General features: G+C 28.5%; 1 protein-coding gene across 3 annotated transcripts in view; it reads right to left on the minus strand.

Annotated features, from left to right (window-relative positions):
• Positions 1-22952, minus strand: part of LOC129972137 (zinc transporter ZIP10-like) — a 60272-nt gene that overhangs the window by 2510 nt on the left and 34810 nt on the right. For all 3 annotated transcript variants that reach the window (XM_056086146.1, XM_056086148.1, XM_056086147.1), the window contains 9 exons: positions 18253-18486; positions 13277-13456; positions 10299-10736; positions 7735-7904; positions 6499-6699; positions 5257-5398; positions 3769-4032; positions 2261-2341; positions 1716-1903 (listed from right to left, as the gene is read on the minus strand). In XM_056086146.1, the coding sequence (XP_055942121.1) occupies positions 1716-1903; positions 2261-2341; positions 3769-4032; positions 5257-5398; positions 6499-6699; positions 7735-7904; positions 10299-10736; positions 13277-13456; positions 18253-18439 (1851 nt within the window). In that variant the 5' untranslated portion in view covers positions 18440-18486. The remainder of the gene's footprint in view (positions 1-1715; positions 1904-2260; positions 2342-3768; positions 4033-5256; positions 5399-6498; positions 6700-7734; positions 7905-10298; positions 10737-13276; positions 13457-18252; positions 18487-22952) is intronic.

The following is a 22952-nucleotide window of genomic DNA, read 5'->3' on the forward strand; positions in this document are numbered from 1 at the left end:
ATATATATATATATATATATATATATATATATATATATATATATATATATATATATGCAAAGATAAAATAATTATATTTTTTAAAGCATATTATGAACATTCAAAACTGCAATTGAAAATCAGAGCAAAAAATCTTTTCAACCATCCTTGCAAACTAAAATTATTAAAATCATTATTAATAGTATACTCCATCAGTTTGCACAATTTTCAGTCAAAAAGATAATTTTACACACAACAGGGTACAGGCAAACAAATACCCATACTGCATCTGAATCACAGCAGAATCCATGTGAAGCAGAGCCATGGTCTTGATGGAAGATCTAGACTCAAGTTTGTGACTCTTGGGGCATTGAGCTAATGATCAATCAAACAGGCTATGATTCCCTAAGTAACTGATACCTTTAAAAAATATTCATCAGCATTCAGATATTAGTTTATGTATTGTTATTTCTTTTAGAGGCAAATAAAAATAGTTTTCTTTACTATTCAAACAAAAATCCAGCAAGTTGAAAAGATAAATTGCTTTAATCTAAAATCTCTAACATTTATAAATTAATCTTAAACAAAAAAAAAAAAAATGTTGAACAATATTATTTAATATTTAACAATGTAATATAATATTTTTGTGTTACTTGGGTTTTGCCCTTATTCTACAGTTTTAATCAGGCAACTCCAAGCAATCTCTACTAATAATAAAAAAGAAAGCATGTTTATGTACATTTTATGAATGTATGTTTATATTTATGTACAACCCATTTGACCTACACCTATTAAATTTAGCATATACTTACCTTAGTGATAGAAATGTCCACCTCATAGCTTTTATTTTGTAATTTTAATTATTTAAAAGTTACATTGAATTTGGTTCTTTTCAGAACCAGCTTCAAATAATATTATAGCATATGGATTTTACAACATTTAATAATTTAGAAAGTTGTCTTTTTAATAATAAAAAAATTATTAATATGCAAATTATCTCTTAAAAATATTAACTAAAAATATTTATATATTTCTCTACAATCGATTACATTACTGACTTGAAATTAAAACTATATTTATTGTTTTATCAAATGCTCCATTTCCTGATTTTCTTCTATTAGTGAGGAAGAAGAAGGATTCGGTTTAATATCTGCATAATTTACACACAGAATAAAAAAAATGAAGTTACAATATTGTGAAGATTAGAAGATAGATGAGCCAGACATTTACGTTTTTAATAAGACTATGATGTCAAAGAATTGGTCTCCATTAGGTTTATGTTAAACACAAGTTATCTCACCATTAGGTTTATATATATATTAGCACAATGAACACAACATAAATAAAACAATTTAATATCTAACAATTTGACAAAACCATGCACATAAAGTTATATCGAAATGATTTAATTGAAATTGAATATAATCAATATCCCTGGCAAACCAGCTAAAGGTCACTAGTACATAAATGCTAAATTCAGGTAACACCCGACATAATACTTAAATTTACAATTTATATTCAATACTGTTAAATACAAAGAATCTTTCAATTACATATGCAATATGATATTAAAATTGCATGGAATTTAGGCTTCGGTAAACAGAGTAAAATCATATTTACTATTAAAGTAAAATTAATTAGTAATAGAGTAAATTATATTAATGCTAATAGTTTGATAGCATTGATAGAATGCTAGAATTAGTAAAGAAATAGAATAAAATAGAAAGTGTTTTTACCATGTCAACAAGTGCAATATAAAGAAACATCCCAGCTGTCCCTGCAAACACCCAGTTTGTTGCAGAGTGAACATTTCCCAGTGATACTCCAATAAGCATTCCAATGAAACACAGAACAGAAGACAAGCCATTATAAAACAAAGCTTCCTTCACTTTCATTCCTGTTTTAAGTAACATTGCAAAATCGCCTGCAAGAGAAATGGGCAAATAATGTTTTAAAATTCTATTGGAATTTGGAAATTATTTGTTTCATTTTTTTTTAACTATTTTGATCTTTCATAATTCCACTATAAGAATTATGAAGAATATTGAATAAATTACATTATATCCTAAAACAGTTAAATTTACCCTTCAAAATCTAAAGAAGAAAGCCTGTTAAATGATTAATATGAAAAAAATTTAACTATTGTAGAACTAATAATTTTTTACCTACTGTGTTTTTTACAAATATTTATAATTTTTCAATTAGACAAGAAATGTAGGGGCTAAGTTGAGAATGTTACAATAATTGTAAATATAATATAGTAAAATAATATATATATTACCTAGCTCGTGAGGTAATTCGTGACAAAACACTGCTACAGTAGTACTAATTCCGTCTGCATCACCTGATGCAAATGCAGCACCTACAAAAATAAAAGCATTATAGTAGAAATGAAATTCAATATGCAAAACACGACAGAGCTCAATGATTGAATTGTTCTATACTGCTTTAACTCTTCAATACTATTTAATTAAAAAAAAACATTTTTAATTTTGGGAATGGGACATCTTTCTAATTTAAAAACAAATCTATGAAATGTATATTTATTTTTCTAATATTTTTATAAAAAATTATAATAATAACAACATTATAAATTTAATTGATGGGAATATGTTCTCTTTGTTCTTCTCGTATATTTAGGCAATCTAATACTTCCCCTACTCCCTTTTCCTTGTTCTCTTTTGAATTCCCTGAATATATAAAGGTGATAGGGAAATATAGAAAAGAAAAAAAAAGAAAGGAAGTAACGTACAAGAGTGAATGATCTTTTACCCTAATTTTCTTATATAGCGATGAATCTTTTTCCTTCCTTTTTTATTTATTTGTACTTCTTACCTAATATAATTTTTAGTTTTATGCATCATAATATAACTGAAGAAAACTCAGTATGCATCTCAGATGCCTTTCTAACTATCAATCCAAAATTGTAACAAATATACAGTTCTGAGTATATACATCTCTTTGAGTTACAATAATTCACATACATATAAACATACAGGCCAGTAAATGAAAGATTTGGACACAATTTAATAAACAACTACAATGATAATCATACATTTAGATGCAAGAAACAGTGTTATTCATTTATTCTCATACTTTGATTGTTTTTTTCCCTTATATATAATACAAATAAGAGTTTATTTTCCTGAATGGCAACAAATCAGTTCCCAATGCAGCCCATGTGCATGTCAAAGAATTGTTGGGATTCTTTTTTTAAGTTAAGTACTTTTTTTTTTCCCTTCAATGTCACATCTGTCATGCTTATATGTATTTATTATTGTTTATATTAAATTAAAATGTTTTCACTTTTCCCAAAGGTTAATTTATTTTCACACATATTCAATATCAAAATTTAACTTTTACAGTTTTTTTGTGTGTGTGTGTGTTTGAATTATTGTATTTGCATACATAAGTATAAATAGATATCACTTTGAAGGATTTCACCTAAATTTTGGCAGAAATCTCCAAATGTAGGGTTAATATAACATGCCAAATTTCACCACTCTAGTTGAATTATCAGTCAAATATCACTTTAAAATATATTTGTTTGAATCCAGGTGTGAAGAATGGATATTGGTAAAAATAGTGAAATAAAATAAATAAAATGAAGATAGCACCAATTGATATGTGGCACTTAGACCAGTTAAATGAACAACAAAATAAAAATCAGTGTTTTATGAAAAAAAAAAAAGTCTTCAAGAAGTCCTCAATAAATTATTAATGATAAGAATCTACTGAATATAATTTAGACAGACCTTAATTTACAAAAATACGAATGTTTTATTTCACCTATTGCTAATCCATCGCAGAAATTGTGCAATCCATCTCCCATAATAACCATCCAGGCTACAGCAGACACAGACTGGGGTATGTCATGACTGTGGGCATGACCATGGCCATGATGTTCCGAAACAATAACAGAGCTATCAGAATCGGGGCGATAGGCTACTGTCACTTCAGGTTCGATACTAAAGCTAGATCTTCCATGGAATCCAATTTCGTGAATGGATTGGTTGGAACCCTTCTTTGATGGAGATGCTTCAGACTGCAGCACTATTCAGAAATAGAAAAATCCATCATAAGGATTATTTTTTTTATTTCAACAAAACTGCAAAATGCATTAAAATATATGCTAAATATTACATATAAAATTTATAAAAATTGTGTTAACAAAATAATCATGTGTGGTTCAAAATAATAATTGAAAAATTTTGTGTGCTTTATCTTTAGTAAATATACATACTAATTAATATTCACATCAATGATTAATCGGTGGTGATTGTAAGAAACTCAATTAACCTGAATTTGGGATTTTTTGCAATAGATTCCAAAAATATTATTGCATAAAAATAAGTTTTAAATTTTTAAAAAATTGCCTTTTAATTGATACAATTTGATAGCCATGTAAATTTTTCCTGGATTTTTTTAAAAACACTTTTTTTTTTTTGCATAATTTTCAACAATAGATTACATGCCGTCCTAAAATCAATATTTTTTTCATTGTTTCATCATATAATTGATAACATAAATTTTTATCATTGCTGAAAGATGAATATAAAAAGTATATAGCAGTATCACATAAGTTAGGACAGATGGATTGGGCATCTATATTTTTAAAAGTGCTATTGCATTATGAGATAAGACTATATTAGACAGATTCTTCTATACAATGAATAGAGCATTTGCAAGACAGTTGAAAGACAGACGACAGTTGACAGTTTAATGTCTGTCAATTTGAAGAAATCTTGAACATGAAGTTACATCTAAACGCTTTAATAGACATTAAATATAACTAATTTCCCTGGTGAAGGCAGCAAAATGCAACTAGTATTAAATAAAGTTTCGTACAAACATATACAGTTTAATATTATGAAACATTTCTTAAAACAGAGCATTACAATGATAATAAAACAAATATTAGATAATGTCATCAAATAATGATTTTAAAATACCAAATATAAAATTAATATAATAATTATACACGATATATGAATTGTATAAAAAATATTTCAATATATAATAGAAATGCACAGAAAAGATTATTGATCAATTATCATAATAAGGTGGCCATTTTAAATGTAAAAACTAAAGAAATATATTTTAGAATATAGTTTCAATATTCAGTGGAATTTTTATTATCTTTTAAGTTTATTCATATAGTCTGAAAATAATTCTTACAATTAAAAATGACTGCTCTAAAAAAGAAAAATAAATTAATTGTGGGAAGAATGATTCAATATATTTTTAAGTATAAAATAAAGTAAAAAATGTGCATACTTTGTATGGTTTCCTTTTCATCTTTTTCTCTAATATGATCATAAGAATTTTTCTTTGGCTGAGCCAGTTTTTCTCCTACACTTCCATTACCAGCACCCTCTTCTCCACGGACTTGAATCATATTTTTTGGATGCCTGGTCAGCTAAAAGTTGATATTTATTATAAAATGTTCAATATACAACAATACAATTGAAGTATTAACAGTATCATCATTAACACCAATAAATATTATTAAAGAAATTATGAAACTGATACAAGAAATTTAATTTGATGCTTCAAAATAATGTTCTAGAAATTGCATTTTGAAATTTGTTTTGTTGTTTCAAGTTTGACAGCAATTTCACAAATATTTCAAATGTTTAAGTATTGTACATGAGTTCTAATTTTTATACCTCAATTGAGTGAATTACTTAACTATATTTTTTGAATTTGATAATTATATAAAAAATATTTTAGTAAAATACATCCAGAAGGTTGAAAATATATAAATAATTTTTAAAAAAATCCAACTTCAAAGTTTCATCGAATTTTTATTTGTATATTCCAAGTCTGAAAAAAATATTTTTGAAAATGTTTTTGATTCTGTCTATGAGCATGCTAACTCAAAAATACAATCAGCCAAATAGATGAAATTTGTTTCATCAACAAGGTTATAAATATGTATTTAATTTTAGACCAAATCCATCAACATGTTGATTATCAGTTTCATACAATTGTATGTATTTGAATAAATAAATATGCAATGATTTAGAAAATGCATTTCAGTATGCAACATTTCAGTACTATCATTTGAAAGAAAGAGGAAAAAACATATTTGATCTTATAACACAAAGCACATAATGTATAATATTGCATTAATATATAAAAAAAATCACAAAGAAATTGCTCCAGCAGATAAAATAAATAAATAAAAAAAGCCACAACTTTTAAATATACTGGTATTCATAAATTCGAAGACAAAAACAAAATATATTTATGTCTCTCTTAGCATAAAACAATTACAAGTTATTTTTTTCACACAAAATTTTATTGTCAGTTAATTTATAGATATTAATGCATATATCCAATATTTAGGCTTCAATAAATATTATTACTATTATTATTAGAAAAAAAAAAGTGAGATTTTCAAAAAAAAAAAAAAAAAAAAAAATTAAAAAGAAGAAGAAGAAAAATCCAGAATAAATAAAAAAAAATTTATCAATATTAACGAAACAAAAATATGAAAATAACAAGGAAACTTACTTTGGCTTCATTTTTCTGTCTCCTGTAAGTAGCCAGAGCTCCTAATAAACGCTCAGCAATAAAAAACAGGAAAATACCACAAAGTGCTGCCAGTCCTTTCCAAATAGCTTTCATCTCCATTGCAGATGAATCATCACTATGATGATGTGGATGACTTTCTCCTTTAACATGATCATAGGTATCCTCTCCATCTAATATTGCCTGGAAAGGATATAAAGAAGAAAAACTTTAATAAATTACATAGAAACGTAAGAGTTGTTTTTCATAATGTAACAATACAAATGCCTACAGAAGTGGATTTTTGGCTATTCAAACTAGCAAATTACCTAGGGATACTGGACAGACAGGGACTGCAGATAGATTGATTTAAAATTTTATTAATCTAAGTACCAAATTTCGAGAGAAAAAATGAACTCTATGAATTATAAAATATTTACAATTTATTAAGTATAAGTGGTCAGATTCCTAGCAGTTTTCTTGCCTCCATTAAACTATTACAGGGTTTATAAATAAAACGCATCTGCTTCAATAATACTTAGCACAAATCTGGATGATGTATGGTCATAAGTCATAATAAATAAATAAAATCATAAGTATTTTCAGAAAGTTAGTAAAATGAAAAATTAACCAAAAATAAATCATTAACAAGATAGCTTCTTAAAAAATGTGAAATAAAACTGAGGAACTTATTAAAGTTAGTAATTAAATTTTTTTTTTTTTTTTTTTTTTTGTGCATTGTCCAGGACCAAGTTTGGTGTTCAAAGCTTGTGAATAAAAACATTCTATTTTGACAACTGCATACAAATAGCAAGTTATCAGTAGAATGCTTCATGTGTCAATTGTCTTAAATGCCTTTTAAGACAATAAAGTAAATATTTCCTAATATTGCATTCATCGTACAAATTACAATAAATATATATTTATGTTATAATAGGCAATATTTAAAATGACTGAAACTTTTCCAAAAGGCATTAAATTTTTTCACAGTAGTATTCAAATTTTTTCCCCAATGTACTATGATAAAAGAGGTGCATGATTAAACTAGTAATTTTAGATGTTTTAACCCACGACTATTTCAGAGTGTAAAGTTATTCTCAGTGTTCGATAAATGTCCACTAACAGAAACAGAAAATCAAACTAATGGTTAATTTTTTCATAACTTTGGAGAAATAAAGGAATAATATATTTATTATTCCTTTAAAACTTGACAAAAAAAATTAACAGAAAATCACTTACATGGGGCATCAAATGAAGAAGGCCATCACCAGACAGACTGCCTACAGCAAGTCCAACTAGGAACTGAAGTAAAGTATGGTAAAACCATTTTTGCATGATTGGAATCACAGCAACACTAATCAACCCGCATAAACTGATTAATACAACAGCTATAGATGCATAGAGCCACACTAAAATAAATATAAAGGAACATATATAAATATCAAAAATTTTATTGCACAAATGGAACATGAGAGTTTAAAAAAATGTAGTTTTTAAATTATTTCAATAAAATTGCAAAATTTACTAAAAAGAAATATTTTTTATATAAATTAAATAGTAAATATTTACATATTTTTTAAAAATATTTTCAAGTTATATAAATTACAAGATGATTTATCTATTTTATTGCAATAAACAATCTTGGAAAAATTAAGAATTCAGAAAAAGAAAGAAAAATGAATTAAAAAAAACTTAAGGAAATTTAAGAATCAACAATTCAATGGTTTTAAACTTATTGTTCAAAACAATTTGTAAATCTGGTATATAATGAACCCATTTTTACTAGAATGAATTTTATAATCAAAATTTTTTAACTCTTCAATATTTTATGATAATCTTTAAGAATATCTTCACACCCAAGCACAAATTTTTAAAAAATTAAAGATGCTTCATAATGAAATACTTAATTCACATTACTTGCATCCTCAATCAATAAATGCTTCAAATTTATGCTTCATGTTTCATTTCTTTATTCTTACAGGGGATTTAAATTTTGTTACCCATAAGAATAAAAATGATGAATATATAAAATAAGAATATATATATTGTATATATTTAAAAATTATTTTTGTTTTAATTTAACAGTATACATTTAGAAGAAATTGCAATTTCTGTTAAATTTACTAGCATAATATATTCATAAAAATTCAAAATTAAATGAACTGGAATCTATTCTTCTCTAGAACATCCTAGCTGAATCACATTGTATTTGTTGATAACTATCACCTGCTATGAAGTTTACCCTCATTATTATGAAATATTATTCACTGTCAGTTAATTTTTTTGATTATTTTCTTGTAAACAAATACTAATTTAAATAAAATCTTCCATATTTTTTTATAAAAGTTTTATTTATTTTACATGAAATACAATATCATGTTTAATGCAATAAAATCTTTTCACTTAGTCAAAAAAAGAATACATGCGCTAACTAAACATTATTTTCCAAAAACTGTCATAAATGCATTGTTAGGGTACCAAATTGTTGGGCTGTTTCAATTAAGACCAATATGTTTTAAAATGTATAAAATATTTTTGGATACTGGAAGTACTTAAATAACTCCAATTTATTCCATCAGTGAAATAAAAAGTTTCTCTTTATAGTTTATGTTCCAATAAATTGAGAATTAATGAAATCATATATTATTAGAAACATAAAAAAATGTTGTTTTTTTTCAAAATAAAATAATATTATTTAAAATCAATAAGGCCACTTAAATCTCAAAACCCAACAAATAAAATAAATACAAATGTAATTAACATTTAAAACAACACTGTTTAATCTAAAATTTTGATAGATTATAAAAAGATTTTTTTAATCTTTGCTAACTTATTTACGATATAATTAAATTTTTCAATGATATGAAAGGAATAGATTATAGCCAAAAAGTTGTTTTTGAGAAAAAAACAGCAAATATACACTCAAATAGTTACTTTATGATATTCATAAAATTTTCTAATTGAAATGAAAGGTGATTTTGCTTCCAATGTTCAATAACAATAAATAGAAACATCATAGGAAATTCACAAATTGATATTATTGTCGGCTTCAGAATAAATTCTACCTTATTCTTTGAATGAGGATTTCAATTCAAATGCTGACATGAAAGTAGTTTAAATTAGCAGTTAAAAACATATGTTCATAAAATATCAGGAGACGAACAAAATAATTAGATAAATGAAAGTTATATAATTAGCTAAAATATGAATACAATTACAGACAGAATGTAAACTTGTGGAAGAAAATACGTGTTCAAAGTTTATCATTACTATACCTTAAGTTGAATTTGTAAAATGTTTCATCAGAATTTTTTACTGTTCTGCCCAGATTCATTGATTGAAGTGAAATAGGAACATAAACACATTGTTCATTGATACTTTGATGCTACATTTATGAAAATATGAGTTAATTCATAAGTAGTAAACCATGTGTTAATAATACACATCAGCATGAATATTCTAGCGGAACAATGTCAAAGTTTGAAGTTTTTTTGTAGAACATAATAGAGAAAATAACTTTTTGAATAGGCGTTTAAAATAAAAAGATTTCAATACAATTAAATATTTATAAAGGAACAAAATGAAAGATATCAAATATCTACATCTAAAATTAATAAGTATTAAATAAATGGAGATTGTTAGATATAGAATATTATTTCAATTAATTCAAGTTCTTTATAGTGTCAAGGCGAAGAGGATTATATTAGTTTTGAAAATAAAAGGTCATTTCTGTAAATATTAAAGACAAAATCAAAACAGAGATTCTGATGAGTCATTTTGACTTTAAGTAAAAAATAATATACCTTTCCCTGATATGTGTCGATCATTTAATGGATAATGTTGATGATAATTAGCTGATGGTTCATGATCATGATCATGCTCATGATCCTCCCCCTCCTCATCACCTTCATGTCTGTCTTCACAAGGTCTAGAATGGGCTTGATGTGTAGCATCCACAGCAGATTCTGAGGCAGCTTGTTTTTTACTTGACAGTTTGTGATTCCCGTCGTGAGATTCCTTCTTATTAACATGAGATACTTTGTCTTCAGAGAGACCCTGCAAGTCATCATCTTTGTGAATGACATCAGTGGGGTGTAGTGCAGCACCATGATGTTCAGAATGAACTGAGGAATGGTGATCTTCATCTGTACTGGTGTTATGAGGATGGAAATGAGAATGACCATTCGTCATTACAGATGGGGCTTGCTGCATCGAATGATCGTGACCAGCATGACTGTTTCCTGAATTTACAAAATACATATAACAACAAGTCACTTCAATTTAATACTGAGCATAAAAAATGAATTAAAGCAAAAGTTTCAGAAAAATTATGCAAGCTTTACAATTATGAATTTTAAAATTTGGTAAAGAAGCAGTTTAAAAACTGAATAGACTTTATGACCAGATATATTACCATATTACTTTTATAACTATTGAATATGTACACAAAGGTTCTCTAAAAAATTTCAATACCTATATTTAACTTAAATGCAAATAAATGTTGCTTAATACAATTGTTATTAATCTCATCTTTCACTTAATATAATCAAGATTCTCTGTACCAAAGCAACGTATTCAAATATATTAATTTAGTACAGTTACATATCAATAATGTTATTGGGTCTGATGTAGATTATTGGCCGATCTATTATTTTAGACAGCATTAACAATTGGAATTTCTTGCTTCACTTGAAATACCTAGAAATCATTTTTGCTTTTAAAATAAAATTCTTTTTTCCTCATTTTTGTATGGACCAGAGCAATCTGGATTAGATTGAAAGGGGAGTTATGATGACAGATCTGACTAGAAATATATTTAACAATTATAAACCACTATTGCATATGACTGAAATATGAAATCAAGATGGATAGGAAAAAATTTATTTAAATGTTAAAGACAAAGTTGAACACAGATATGAAATTTGATAGTGTGAAAGTTTACCTATAATTAGTTAATTAACGCTACTATAAAGCTAAAATTTTTGTAAACTTTACTTTGTAAAATTTTCAAAAATTGGGGCTATTTGTGAGCATAAGCAAAATAAATGTTTATAATTTATTTTGCTTATGCTCACTAATGCTCCTCTAATGACCTCTAAATTCCTCTAATGAGTACCAAGATAAATCAAGCATTTTTTTAAATGTGACATACAATACTGTTCAAAAATTTTTTTTAAAAAATGCATGTATGTACAATATATAAGTGAATTTTTAAGGAATAATTATCAATAAACATTAATTAGTGAATTCAATTATTTTTTAAAACAAATTACAGTTAACCTTAAGGTAAGTGGTACCCCCCCCTTTCTGTTGATATAATAAAAGTATAAGTGACTTGACCCAATTCAGTTATTGTTATCAATCAGTAAATGACACCAAAATTTGTAAGTCCCAAAATGATCTCATTAAACAACAGTTACTGCATAACTAAATTCTACAGAATTAAAAAAAAAAAAAAAAAAAAAAAGAATTCTACATAAATTATTGATGAAATTCTGGTTAATCTTTCAGAATGCATTTTTGTCAAGCAATGCTTCAAATTAACTGATAATGGTAATTCAATTACTAACTGGAAACAGAGGGGGGGGGGGATAAAAACAGTAATTACTTTTAACTTTTTCATAATGGGTTCTTAATAATGAATGTTATTTTGACATTTTATTTTGTTTTTTGATAAAATGAAAAATATAAATACACAAAACACATCCTAAAAATTAAATAATTCAAAATATTTTTTTATACCTAGAAAGAAAATAAAACATTTCTTGAATTTACAAACTGAATCTCTTTTATTTTAATCTGAATGATTGGCATAAGAAAAAATTAATAATACAACATGAAAGACAAAAATAACTATATATATATATATATATATATATATATATATATATATATATATATATATATATATATATAAAGACTACCATTTCTCTTCCATTTGGTCTCTTATTTTATCTATTAAACATTTTTTTTAATTGAAAATTTTCACAAGTGTATTTAAAAATATTTTTTATTTTAGTTCTTTTTTACCTTTGAATTTATAACTAAATCGATCATTAATTTGTAATTCATTTTTATAAATATCATGAGCTCACTCAATTCTTATCCGGTGGTATCATTAGTTTAAAGTTAATTAACTTTTAATAATATTAATTGATTAACTGATTTTAAGTTTGAAAAATATGCCAAATAACACATTATTGGGAATATCAAATAACTCAAAATTGCCAAACTTTATCACATCACATAATCAGAAAAAAATAAATTGTAAAATTCCATCTTTACGAATACAATAAAAATCCAGTTAAAAAACTTCTTACAAAATGAAAAGTTGATTGTATCTCCTGTCTTAACCCTTTAAATGGCAATTTTTTTCTAATCATATTATGTTAAAATATTTTTAGGCTTGAAATTAGAATAAGAAAAGGGATTCATTTAGCTTATAAGATAAATTTAATTTGATTAATTAATTAATTTGGTAAATTAATAATTAAGTAACAAGTCAAGACGCATCATTTTGTCTGAGATAAAGAACTGAAGCATCCAAGTTTCTGACTTTCTAAAAAAATTTGTCAGAACTTATGCCAACCTACATCATTTCATACAAAGATAGATAAATTTGGTGGGAAGCATACTTCCCACGGCCCTAGAAAGGGTTAAATAAAAAGTGTGCAGAATTTGGTCCAGTAGTTTAGCAACATTCATACAAAAACACAATGAGTTTTATTTATATCAAGATTAATGACAGGAAGCATTTTAAAATATGATCAAATTTTCTTACGTATAGGAAATGGAAGCACAAAATCGCCATTAAGACTTCTTCGTTCACGAATGGCATTTAAAGTACTTTTCTTTGAGATTATCGTTGGTTCCTTAAGCTTGTGAACAGTTTTTTGTTGTAAATGTGAACTGAGATCTGTATTAGTATCATTCTGATGAGAATTTCTCAGCAATCTAACATCTGTAAAAATAAAAAATTATAATTTAATATTCACATATAAAAAATATACAATTCTATTTAGACAATTACTGAACAAACTTTTCTTTATTTTCTTGTAAAAAAAGAACAGATGCATGCATTATTTATTTATTTATTATTAAGAAGTTAAATTTCAGTATTTAAAATATTTGAAAAAATGGATTAAGAAATAAGATCTACAACTATAACAAAAGTATTTAAGAGTGCCATATACAGATAAAGAAACTCGATTCCGACGAAAGCGCCACCTATCGATGGGGGGGATAAGGAGGTGACCAAACTAATGACGGAAGAGGCTTAAAAGGTTTCATTGACAAGCCGAATAACACCCAACAAAAAAAGAAATCCTAGTCCCCAGGAGATGTTGCAGTGTGAAGAGTGTGACACTCAGAAGGTCAACCGACCCACCGAACTGGCCCCAATAAAACTTTCCCTTACTCTTTTTCGAAAACCGACACTGTCTTTGTAGATCACGAGAGGGGTTTAGTGGGGTTCATGATAAAACCAAAGGATATGATAAAAAAAATATTTTGTGGAATTCTTAACCCTTAAATGCAGGAATTTTTATTTTTAATAAATAAAATTTAAATCAACCAAAAAATAAAATAAAAATTAAATATATATATTTTTTAAATTTTCACACAAAAAATCATATTGATGTATTTTTACATTAGCATGAACAATCACTCCTTGAGCTCTACAAACCTACTGCGTTCCGTAATATAATATTTCAAACATAAATAATATCTCTTATTACATTACAAAACACAAAAATTCATGAAGCATTTTTTTTTTTTTGAGTATTTAAACATAAAAGAACATTGCATTTGCTACATGACCATCGTGAGGTGCCTTTACATAGTGGAATTTTACACAAAATATAGGCCGTCTTTCCATATATCTATAGACGGCAAAGAATGTGGTGACCCTCTAGGTTTAATGAACTTACATAGAACCGATTTTGCATGTTGATGTTTTTTACATCACAAAAAAGTTGCATAAACTTATCACTACATATAAAAACATAAATGTTATTTCGTACTCTTGCCTTGTTTCTATAGGAAACAATTTTTCCTGTTTTTTTTTATTACTTTTTATATAAATAATCTTAATTCGAAACAGCTACCGAAACGAAATTGTACTTAGATGGCGCGCCAACAATGAAAATTGCCACAGATAAAGACATAAATTGTCAAAGATTCTAGTTGCGTTCGGAAACAATAAGATAGTTTTGGTAAAGTTAAAATTAAAAAAAAAAAATCTTATGCAAAGGCTGCTGTATAAAGAGATTTTAAATTATGCATATCTACATTATTATGCATTTAAGGGTTAAAAACTAACTATACATTCACCAGTTTAGTTTTAATTATTCTTGAACACGAAATTCTCCCAAATTTTAAAATATTCCTAAATCTTTGAGTCAAAACACTGCATTAATATGACTTAAGCGCCTCTCCATAAATAATAAAATTTCGTCGCATGAGAAAATACTCTAAGAATAATGACAATCAATGATGTCGAATGGGAGAAGAACAACCATCTAAATTCAGCAATTACCCTCATTTCTCTTCCTCGACACCTTTTGGCAATCCATGCAAGAATAGTCTCACACTTTTCAACTGCAGAATAAATATTTTGCTGAACAAAACAATTTTGAACTACCTATGCCAAATGTTCTAAAATTGCATCATGAATATCCGAGTTTAGAATTCTATCTATAATTTACAAAAGGACAGACAAAGTTTGTTTGTTTTTTCAATCATTGAATAATCACAATGAGTTCATTTCATGCATCCCTTTAATTCGATCATTCACAATCATTTCACATCATATCAATGGCGTGAAGTGATTGTGAATGATTGATTTTACTATTTTAGTTCATACCTATCTATTTAGTATGAATCTTGACGGCCATGCCATAACTACTTCACTCTGAACTCTCGACGAACATCGAAAGTTGCTAACTCGTAGGTCTCGCCACCACCACATACTTACTCACTTTGCATTCATGATTTGGTAAGACCTAATCCAAACAGTAAGAGAGAATGAAAAGGAATGGATATCCAATTTCCCGCTCCATGCCATGCTAGTTCTGAACGGTTTTCACGTCTACGCTCGCTTTTAACATGAAATGGAGATTTACATGAATGGTGGCACTAAGTGCAGTTCTATCGTTAAGGCTCGTCATTCACAATGCATTTTATGTCATGCAAATATGTCCACATTCAGCACCTCCAATCCTCTACTCCGGCTAATTTGTCTCCCAGTCTTCTCTAACTCTTTCGATAAATATTCAGCTAAAAAAAAACAACACTGTACATTTTCTTTTGCTTCGCATTTACGAAAAAAACCGCACATCCTTCTGACTTTCCTTCTCTCTAACACACGCACAAAATGACTCCCCTCGCATTTCTGCAATAAGCCTAACAGCGTCCATTCCAAACGCTAGGGAATAATGGTGGAAATTGAGAAGATGGATAGCCGCCCATTGTTCCCAGCCACGCCAATTTTGGCCGGTTTCGACACGTTACGTTCTAGCATAGAAGGATTGTGAATGACTGGTCTTAGAGTAACGGCCAAAAAGAAAAAAAAATTAAGTAATTGTTATGCATTATTATAATTGTCGGCGTCCTGGCATAGGGGTAGCGCGTCTTCCCGTAACCTGGGCGTCCTGGGTTCGAGTCCCGGTTCGGGCATAGTTGTTCTCTTCCTTGTGTTTTCTCTGTGAGTGCGTGAATGAGCCCCCCTGTAAAAAGGGGTTGTGCAAGCGAGTGTGTGTGTGCTATATTCAGGGGTGTTTGTGGGACCCCAAAAAATCCCCTGAAACTTTTACGGACTTACTACCGACATTTTGGAGTTTCGAGAAGGGGGGGGGGGAGAAATGAAAAATTACGATTATGAAGTATTGAATGACCTAATTATAAAAGTTCAATGAATTACTTTTTTTGCAAAATTAATAACCATTAATTTTGCAAAATTAAGACCTTTGAACCCAGGTCACGTGATCGCACATCTGGTCGAACGAAGTCTCTCCCTTTTTTTCTGCCGCGCCTACTTGCCGAAAAGAATCCAGAAGAGAATGTCCGAGAACCGGGGGAATGAGTCATAACTCGCAATAAGGAAAGAACAAAAAAGAAGTTTTTTTCACGCATTATCACTGCCTTTGGAGAAAGAAAGGAAAAGTTTTCACCACACACACTGACCTTGCGTTTTCTGCTTTCAAAGCAAACAAAATTACCCAGATCAAAATAAATAATTCATTATTATTCCTACTTCCTTTTGAACGACGATCCCCGGAATTTCCGGGTATCAAAGTTCAAAATCCCCGGAATTCCGAGGTTTCACCGAAGCACAAACACCCCTGTATATTCATTTGAGCTAGAAGTTAGACTTCTGCCCTCGGGTGCTCAGGGGTATTTACCCTCAGAAGCTACTGCGCAATAATTTGGCTTAAATAGTCAAACGATAAAAAAAATTATTATTATTTTACTAAAAGCTGAAATCTATTTCAGTGTGCTCTCCATATCGCAAATGATACCATGCCAACAATGACAGAAGGCAACCATACAATGTAGTAAAGCAATTCCCGAAGTGTTGCTAATGAAATCACTCGGTTTAATTGTTTTCGTTTCCATATTGGTGACTAACTCTAAGGGTATATTAAAATCGATTGTAACCTTGTCGAATATACATGAAGAACATTCGAAATTCGTTCTCGTCACAGCAAATTAAGAAACCATACAAAAGCATTTTACTACACTAAGAAGATAATGAAATTACTTTAATTTTTTTTTTTTTTCAAAAGGAACCAAATCACAAGCAGAACTAAGTATATGAACTAACTTTAAGTTGTCTTACGCAAAACTTTGAAGTCGTGCTTTTTTTTTTTTTTTTTCTCCTTTACTTTTTAATGGATGACTGATTCTAAAATTCATGCATTCAGTATTTGGATGTAAATTGCCGTTTTCGCGCCCCTGAATTTTCCTTTTTCACTACATATTGTATTAAAGTGATAGATATTTATACAAAAAAAAAAAGCATGAAATTTAAAAAAGTCAAGATACCTAAATTTGGAAAACTATAAAAAAAAAAAATAGCGAATAAAAAAAAACCTAACTTTGCATCAGAAAGAACAAAGAGCAAAAAATATTGAAACTAATCTATGCTAATTGATCAAATTTTCCACGCCCCCCCCAAAAAAAAAATCGTCAAATTCTACAAATGCATGCGCAGTAAGAAAGAAATTGAATACGTTGGCATGTTATTGTCCCGTCGGGGCAATTACTTCCCATCGACTGAATAGCACTTTTCAGCCTTTCTGCGCAGGCGCTGCCTACTGGCAGTCTTATAATTGGCCAAGTATAAACACGGCAATAGAATAATTGTAACTGACCTTATTGGAGTTCAGAATGAATAGATGAAATTTACTACTTACAGCGCCACCTTTGAATTTATGAGACATCGAACATAAATATTGAATGGGATTCCAGTAAATAAAAATGTAATGACTATTACAAAGCCTTTTAGTACAAAAAAAAAAAAAAAAAGGAAATACGCAGAAAATATAATTTAACTAGCTATTATAAAAATAATATTTACGTTCTTGGTGCGAAAATCTTGGTTTGAAAGCATAATACTTCAAATTATATTCACTGATTGTTCTGATATAATTCTGCTTGTTCTGATATTCTGATTGCGTTTTTTACCATTTCGATAAAGCATTTTAATATCTACCTAAGTGGGAATCGATAGAAATTAGTAGTGATGAAAATTATTACCTGATGACGTTACATTCGATGTTGTAAAATTTTTATTTGATATGTGGGATGTGTCATGAAAACGAGAACCGTCGTCGTCTTCTCGGTAGCTTAATCCAGAATCATATACATTGATGGAGCCGTGACACGTAACTACAAGCAGACAAATGATGGAGCTGGAGAAACACATCGTGAAATGAAGATGCATTATTCAAAGGAAGATATTCAGAAAGCTCAACTTCTGCAGCGTACACCCTAAATGGAAAAGAAAGAAGGAAAAAATTAAAATTAATTTTGGAAACATGCAAACAATTATTGCTATTTATTACTGAGTTTACAACAAATGCATGTTAACACTTAACATCAACACAAATTAGAATTAATTTTAGAAACATGCAGACGATTATTGCTATTTATTATTGAGTTTTTTTAATAAATGCAGATTGACACTTAATATCAACACAAAATAGAATTAATTTTGGAAATATGCAAACGATTATTGCACTTTATTACTGAGTTTGTAACAAATGCAGATTGACATTTAACATCAATACAGTATATTTTTAAAACGTGCAGACGATTTTGAACTTTTTTTTTATTTAAAAAAATAGATTTACACTTAAGATGAACACAGTATCGAATGCTATCACATTTAGAATTGATTTTGAAAGTGCTTAAGAGATTTTTACAACATTTTTGTTCTGGGTTTACAACAAACGTAATAAATAAAAACACCCTAGATGAACAAAAAGAGGGGGAAATCAGAATTAATTTTGGAAATATGCAGATGTTTATTACAATTTATTACTGGTTTTAAAAAAATTAGATTTATTAAATTAGATTTTTAACACAGTACCGAACACTTAATCTTGAAAGCATACAAGATATTTTTGCAATATTTTTGTTCTGGATTTACAATAAATGTAGTAATAAATAAAAACATCCTAAATGAACAAAAAAAAAGGGGGGGGGGTCAGAATAAATTTTGGATATATGCAGACAGTTATTATACCTTATTTCTGAGTTTCAAAAAAAAAAAAAAAATTTAGACTTATACTTCAAATCAACACAATATCAAATATTTTTAATTTCAAAATTAATCGTAAAAACAGGCAACAGATTTTTATAATAATTTTTTCTGAGTTTAAAACATTTACAGAAATAAATTATTACAATAAACGCAGAACTGAATGCTATCAATTTTTTAATTAAATTTAAAAGCATACAAACGATTACTGCCAGTTATTATTGGGTTTATAATAAATATAGAAATTATTCTTAGAATAAAAGTATGATCACAACTGAAGGAAAAAAGAATTTGCTATTTGTGGAAGAAACACATCTACATAGTAGAATCTTTAAGGATCGAATTCATTTTAATAAAGTAACGATAAACGAATCATCCTGGAAGTTAGACAGCAAGTATATTATCTCTGTAATTGTAAGGAGATAAATCAATGCTGGCAATACAAAAAAAGGAAATAATTGCGAGTCGATTTTCGAAAACTTGCTCAAGGTCGCTATTTCTTAGATTTTAACACTTCACGCACACACTAAAACAGTATGTGTAGGAAAGCTTTTATATTCGCAATAAAACAATGAGGATAAAATAAAACCCAATAGATGAATTTCATTTAAGTTATTAAAAAAATTACAGATTAATAATATTCGAGTAAAAACAAAACTAACCACATTCAAAAGACTTTTTTTTTTTAACCAGAAGCCTGAATATCCTTTTAACAATATATTGACGGATTAAAAAAAAGTATTCGATATACAGTACACTCCCGATTATCCGCGGAATTGGATGGCAAGGCCGCCGCGGATAACAAAAATCGCGGATAATCCGAAAAAAGCTAAAACCGGGTATAGCAAAAAAGAAAACAGTCATTCCAACTTTGAAAAATCGTTTTATGTACAATAAAACGTAAAATAAACAGCAGGAAATGTTTAACTAACGCTTAATATTTTAGTATATCACTCAAAACTAACCTAAAATGCATTTTGTTAATGAAAACAGAAAAGTGCTTTGTATTTACGAGAGGCGTCAAGGATACACAGAAAAATTAATACATATGTATGTTTTAATACTGTAATGTATTATGTAATTACAAAAGCATAACTAAAACTGCACCTTTGTGAAAAAAATCAGTCAAAAAAAAAAAAAAAAAAAAAAAAAAACTTTGTGCGGCAGGCGCGGATAACCCGCCGGCGGATAATCGAGAGTCTACTGTATTACACTTTGTTTTCACCGTTACAACATAGTTTTCAAAGAGATATTTAATTTCTCGGATTCTTTTTTGGTGCATCATTTGTCTGTGTGATGATAGTGGTACCCCAGAAAATACTTCAGTTGTTTTTGAACAGCGCTATTTTAAGAGTCGTTATCTATAGAGTATAATCTATGTTAGAAGCTAGATTCAAAATTTTAAATGTAGCATTAAAATTTAGAATGGCAATCAAGGAACGATCTCCTAAATATGTTTTAAAATATATTGTGTTGATTCTAACTATCCTTATCCTAGCATATGCATGTCGATTCCATGAGCTGAGAACGCATAATAAAAGAGACAAAAAGTCTGCTAGAAAAAATGACATGAAGTAATAGCATTTTAGGTAGAAATCTAATACGGAGGGTAGAATGTCGTTTGCCGGCGTCCTGGCATAGGGGTAGCGCGTCTTCCCCGTGATCTGGGCGTCCCGGGTTCGAGTCCCGGTTTGGGCATGGTTGTTCTTCTGTTGTTCTATCTGTGAGATGTGTGAATGTGCCCTCCTGTAAAACGGGGTTGTGCAAGCGAATGAGTGATGCGTGAGTAGCAAAGTCGTACTCTTGGCCCTAGTTGGCGCTGCTATAAAAAATAAGAGACGTCCCCCTCAGGCTTAAATCGCTGTCTTCGTAACAGCGGGCTTGTCAGTGGCAAGTGCCATAAGAAACAAACAAACAGAATGTCGTTTTGGTGTCTTTTAAGGGAAACTTATCAATATTTGTGTTCTACTTGGGGGGGGGGGACTCCAGCACCCAACCCGACGACAGCAAGCAACTCGTTGCTAACGTCTATCAGTTTTGAACAATACTGGTTAAGAGAATAAATAGAAAATAGAATTCATAACTCTTTCGGATTCAGTTTTCTCAGACAGGCCATAGCTTAAACCATTGAACCAATAATGAACAATGGGTCATGTACTAAAGGGAAAATTTTATAATTCTACATGATGGCAATATTCTTCCAAAAATTCATATTATAAAAGAAATTCGAATCTGAAATAGATAATTATAATACAGATTGAAGAAACAACAAAAATAAGATTGAATTCAAATAACTGACTACAAATTGTAGTAAGAGTGCCATAAAGCAGAATATATAACTTTTTTGTTTGTTCGCTAGTTCCACATGAAAGAAAGAAGAATATATTTCAAAAAAGGTAAAAGAAAGGGAAGAAAAACACTAGCGTAACACATTAAAATAGGTCATATGGTAATCCACACCTGCAAGATTTATTTATTAAATTCACAACCACTATGTTATTCTTCTCAACGAAATATATGCATACTAACATTTGTCAGGATGATACAAACACAGCTGTTTAAGCAACACTTTTTCTTAAGATAAGATACAAGCAAATATGCTTCATTTTTATTCGGGAAACGATATCAAGGTAATCATGCCAAGCAGGTGAAAAAAATGGAACAAATCTGGCTAATGCATTCAACAAATGTCAACAGCATATGAGTTGTAATCTTTAAAAAGTCTTTTCCTACTCGGGCTAATGTGAAAAAAGAGCTACACCGTTATAAATAAACCGTTATCTTATTAAATAAAGTATCGTAAAATGGCTGGTAAATAACGGCACTGGCATTTGTTCAATCTTATTTCCGCCCTTCTAATGCAGTCTGATAAATTAAAGTGTAATCCAAAAACCGACTCTATTAATGCTTAAGATTTTAAACTCTTGTTAAAAGTGATGGCATCACAATATGAAAAGGAAGGTATCATAATTTTTTAAAATTTGAAACTCTCTCTATTTTAAAACAATTATCACAAAGTTTTATACAACAAAGCAAATATAATTTTCAGATCAATCAAATACCCCAGAATAAAAATGTATAGCATAGACAGAGTAACAAATACCCCAGAATAAAAATGTATAGCATAGACAGAGTAACACTTAGAACTATAGCAATCAGACGACATTTAAATATCAATAAAATTCTTATAACTTCTGGAGGATCATATGCAATAAAGAATCAAGTAATTTTGCGACCCTAAGTAATATATATATTACCAGATCCCTACGTTAATAAGTTTAGTTTAAAAACTAATGATAAATTTTGTTTTATATGTAAACATATTTTTAACTTAACAACATATTTCTTTTAGATTATTTTTTTTAATTTACTAAATTTTTGAAAATGCATAAATTTTTATTGATCTACTATTGTTTAAGACTGTGCGACATCCATGTTTACATACAATATTATTTAACCCTTTCTAGGGCCGTGGGAAGTATGCTTCCCACCAAATTTATCAATATTTGTATGAAATTATGTAGGTTGGCGTACGTTCTGACAAAATTTTTGAGAAAGACAGAAACTTAGATGTTTCAGTTCTTGATCTCACACAAAATGATATGCCTTGATTTGTTACTTAATTATTAATTAACCACCTTAATTATTAATTAATTAATCAAATTTATCTAATAAGCTAAATGAATCTCTTTTC

The sequence above is a fragment of the Argiope bruennichi genome, chromosome 6, assembly GCF_947563725.1.
Source record: "Argiope bruennichi chromosome 6, qqArgBrue1.1, whole genome shotgun sequence".
Taxonomy (NCBI): domain Eukaryota; kingdom Metazoa; phylum Arthropoda; class Arachnida; order Araneae; family Araneidae; genus Argiope; species Argiope bruennichi.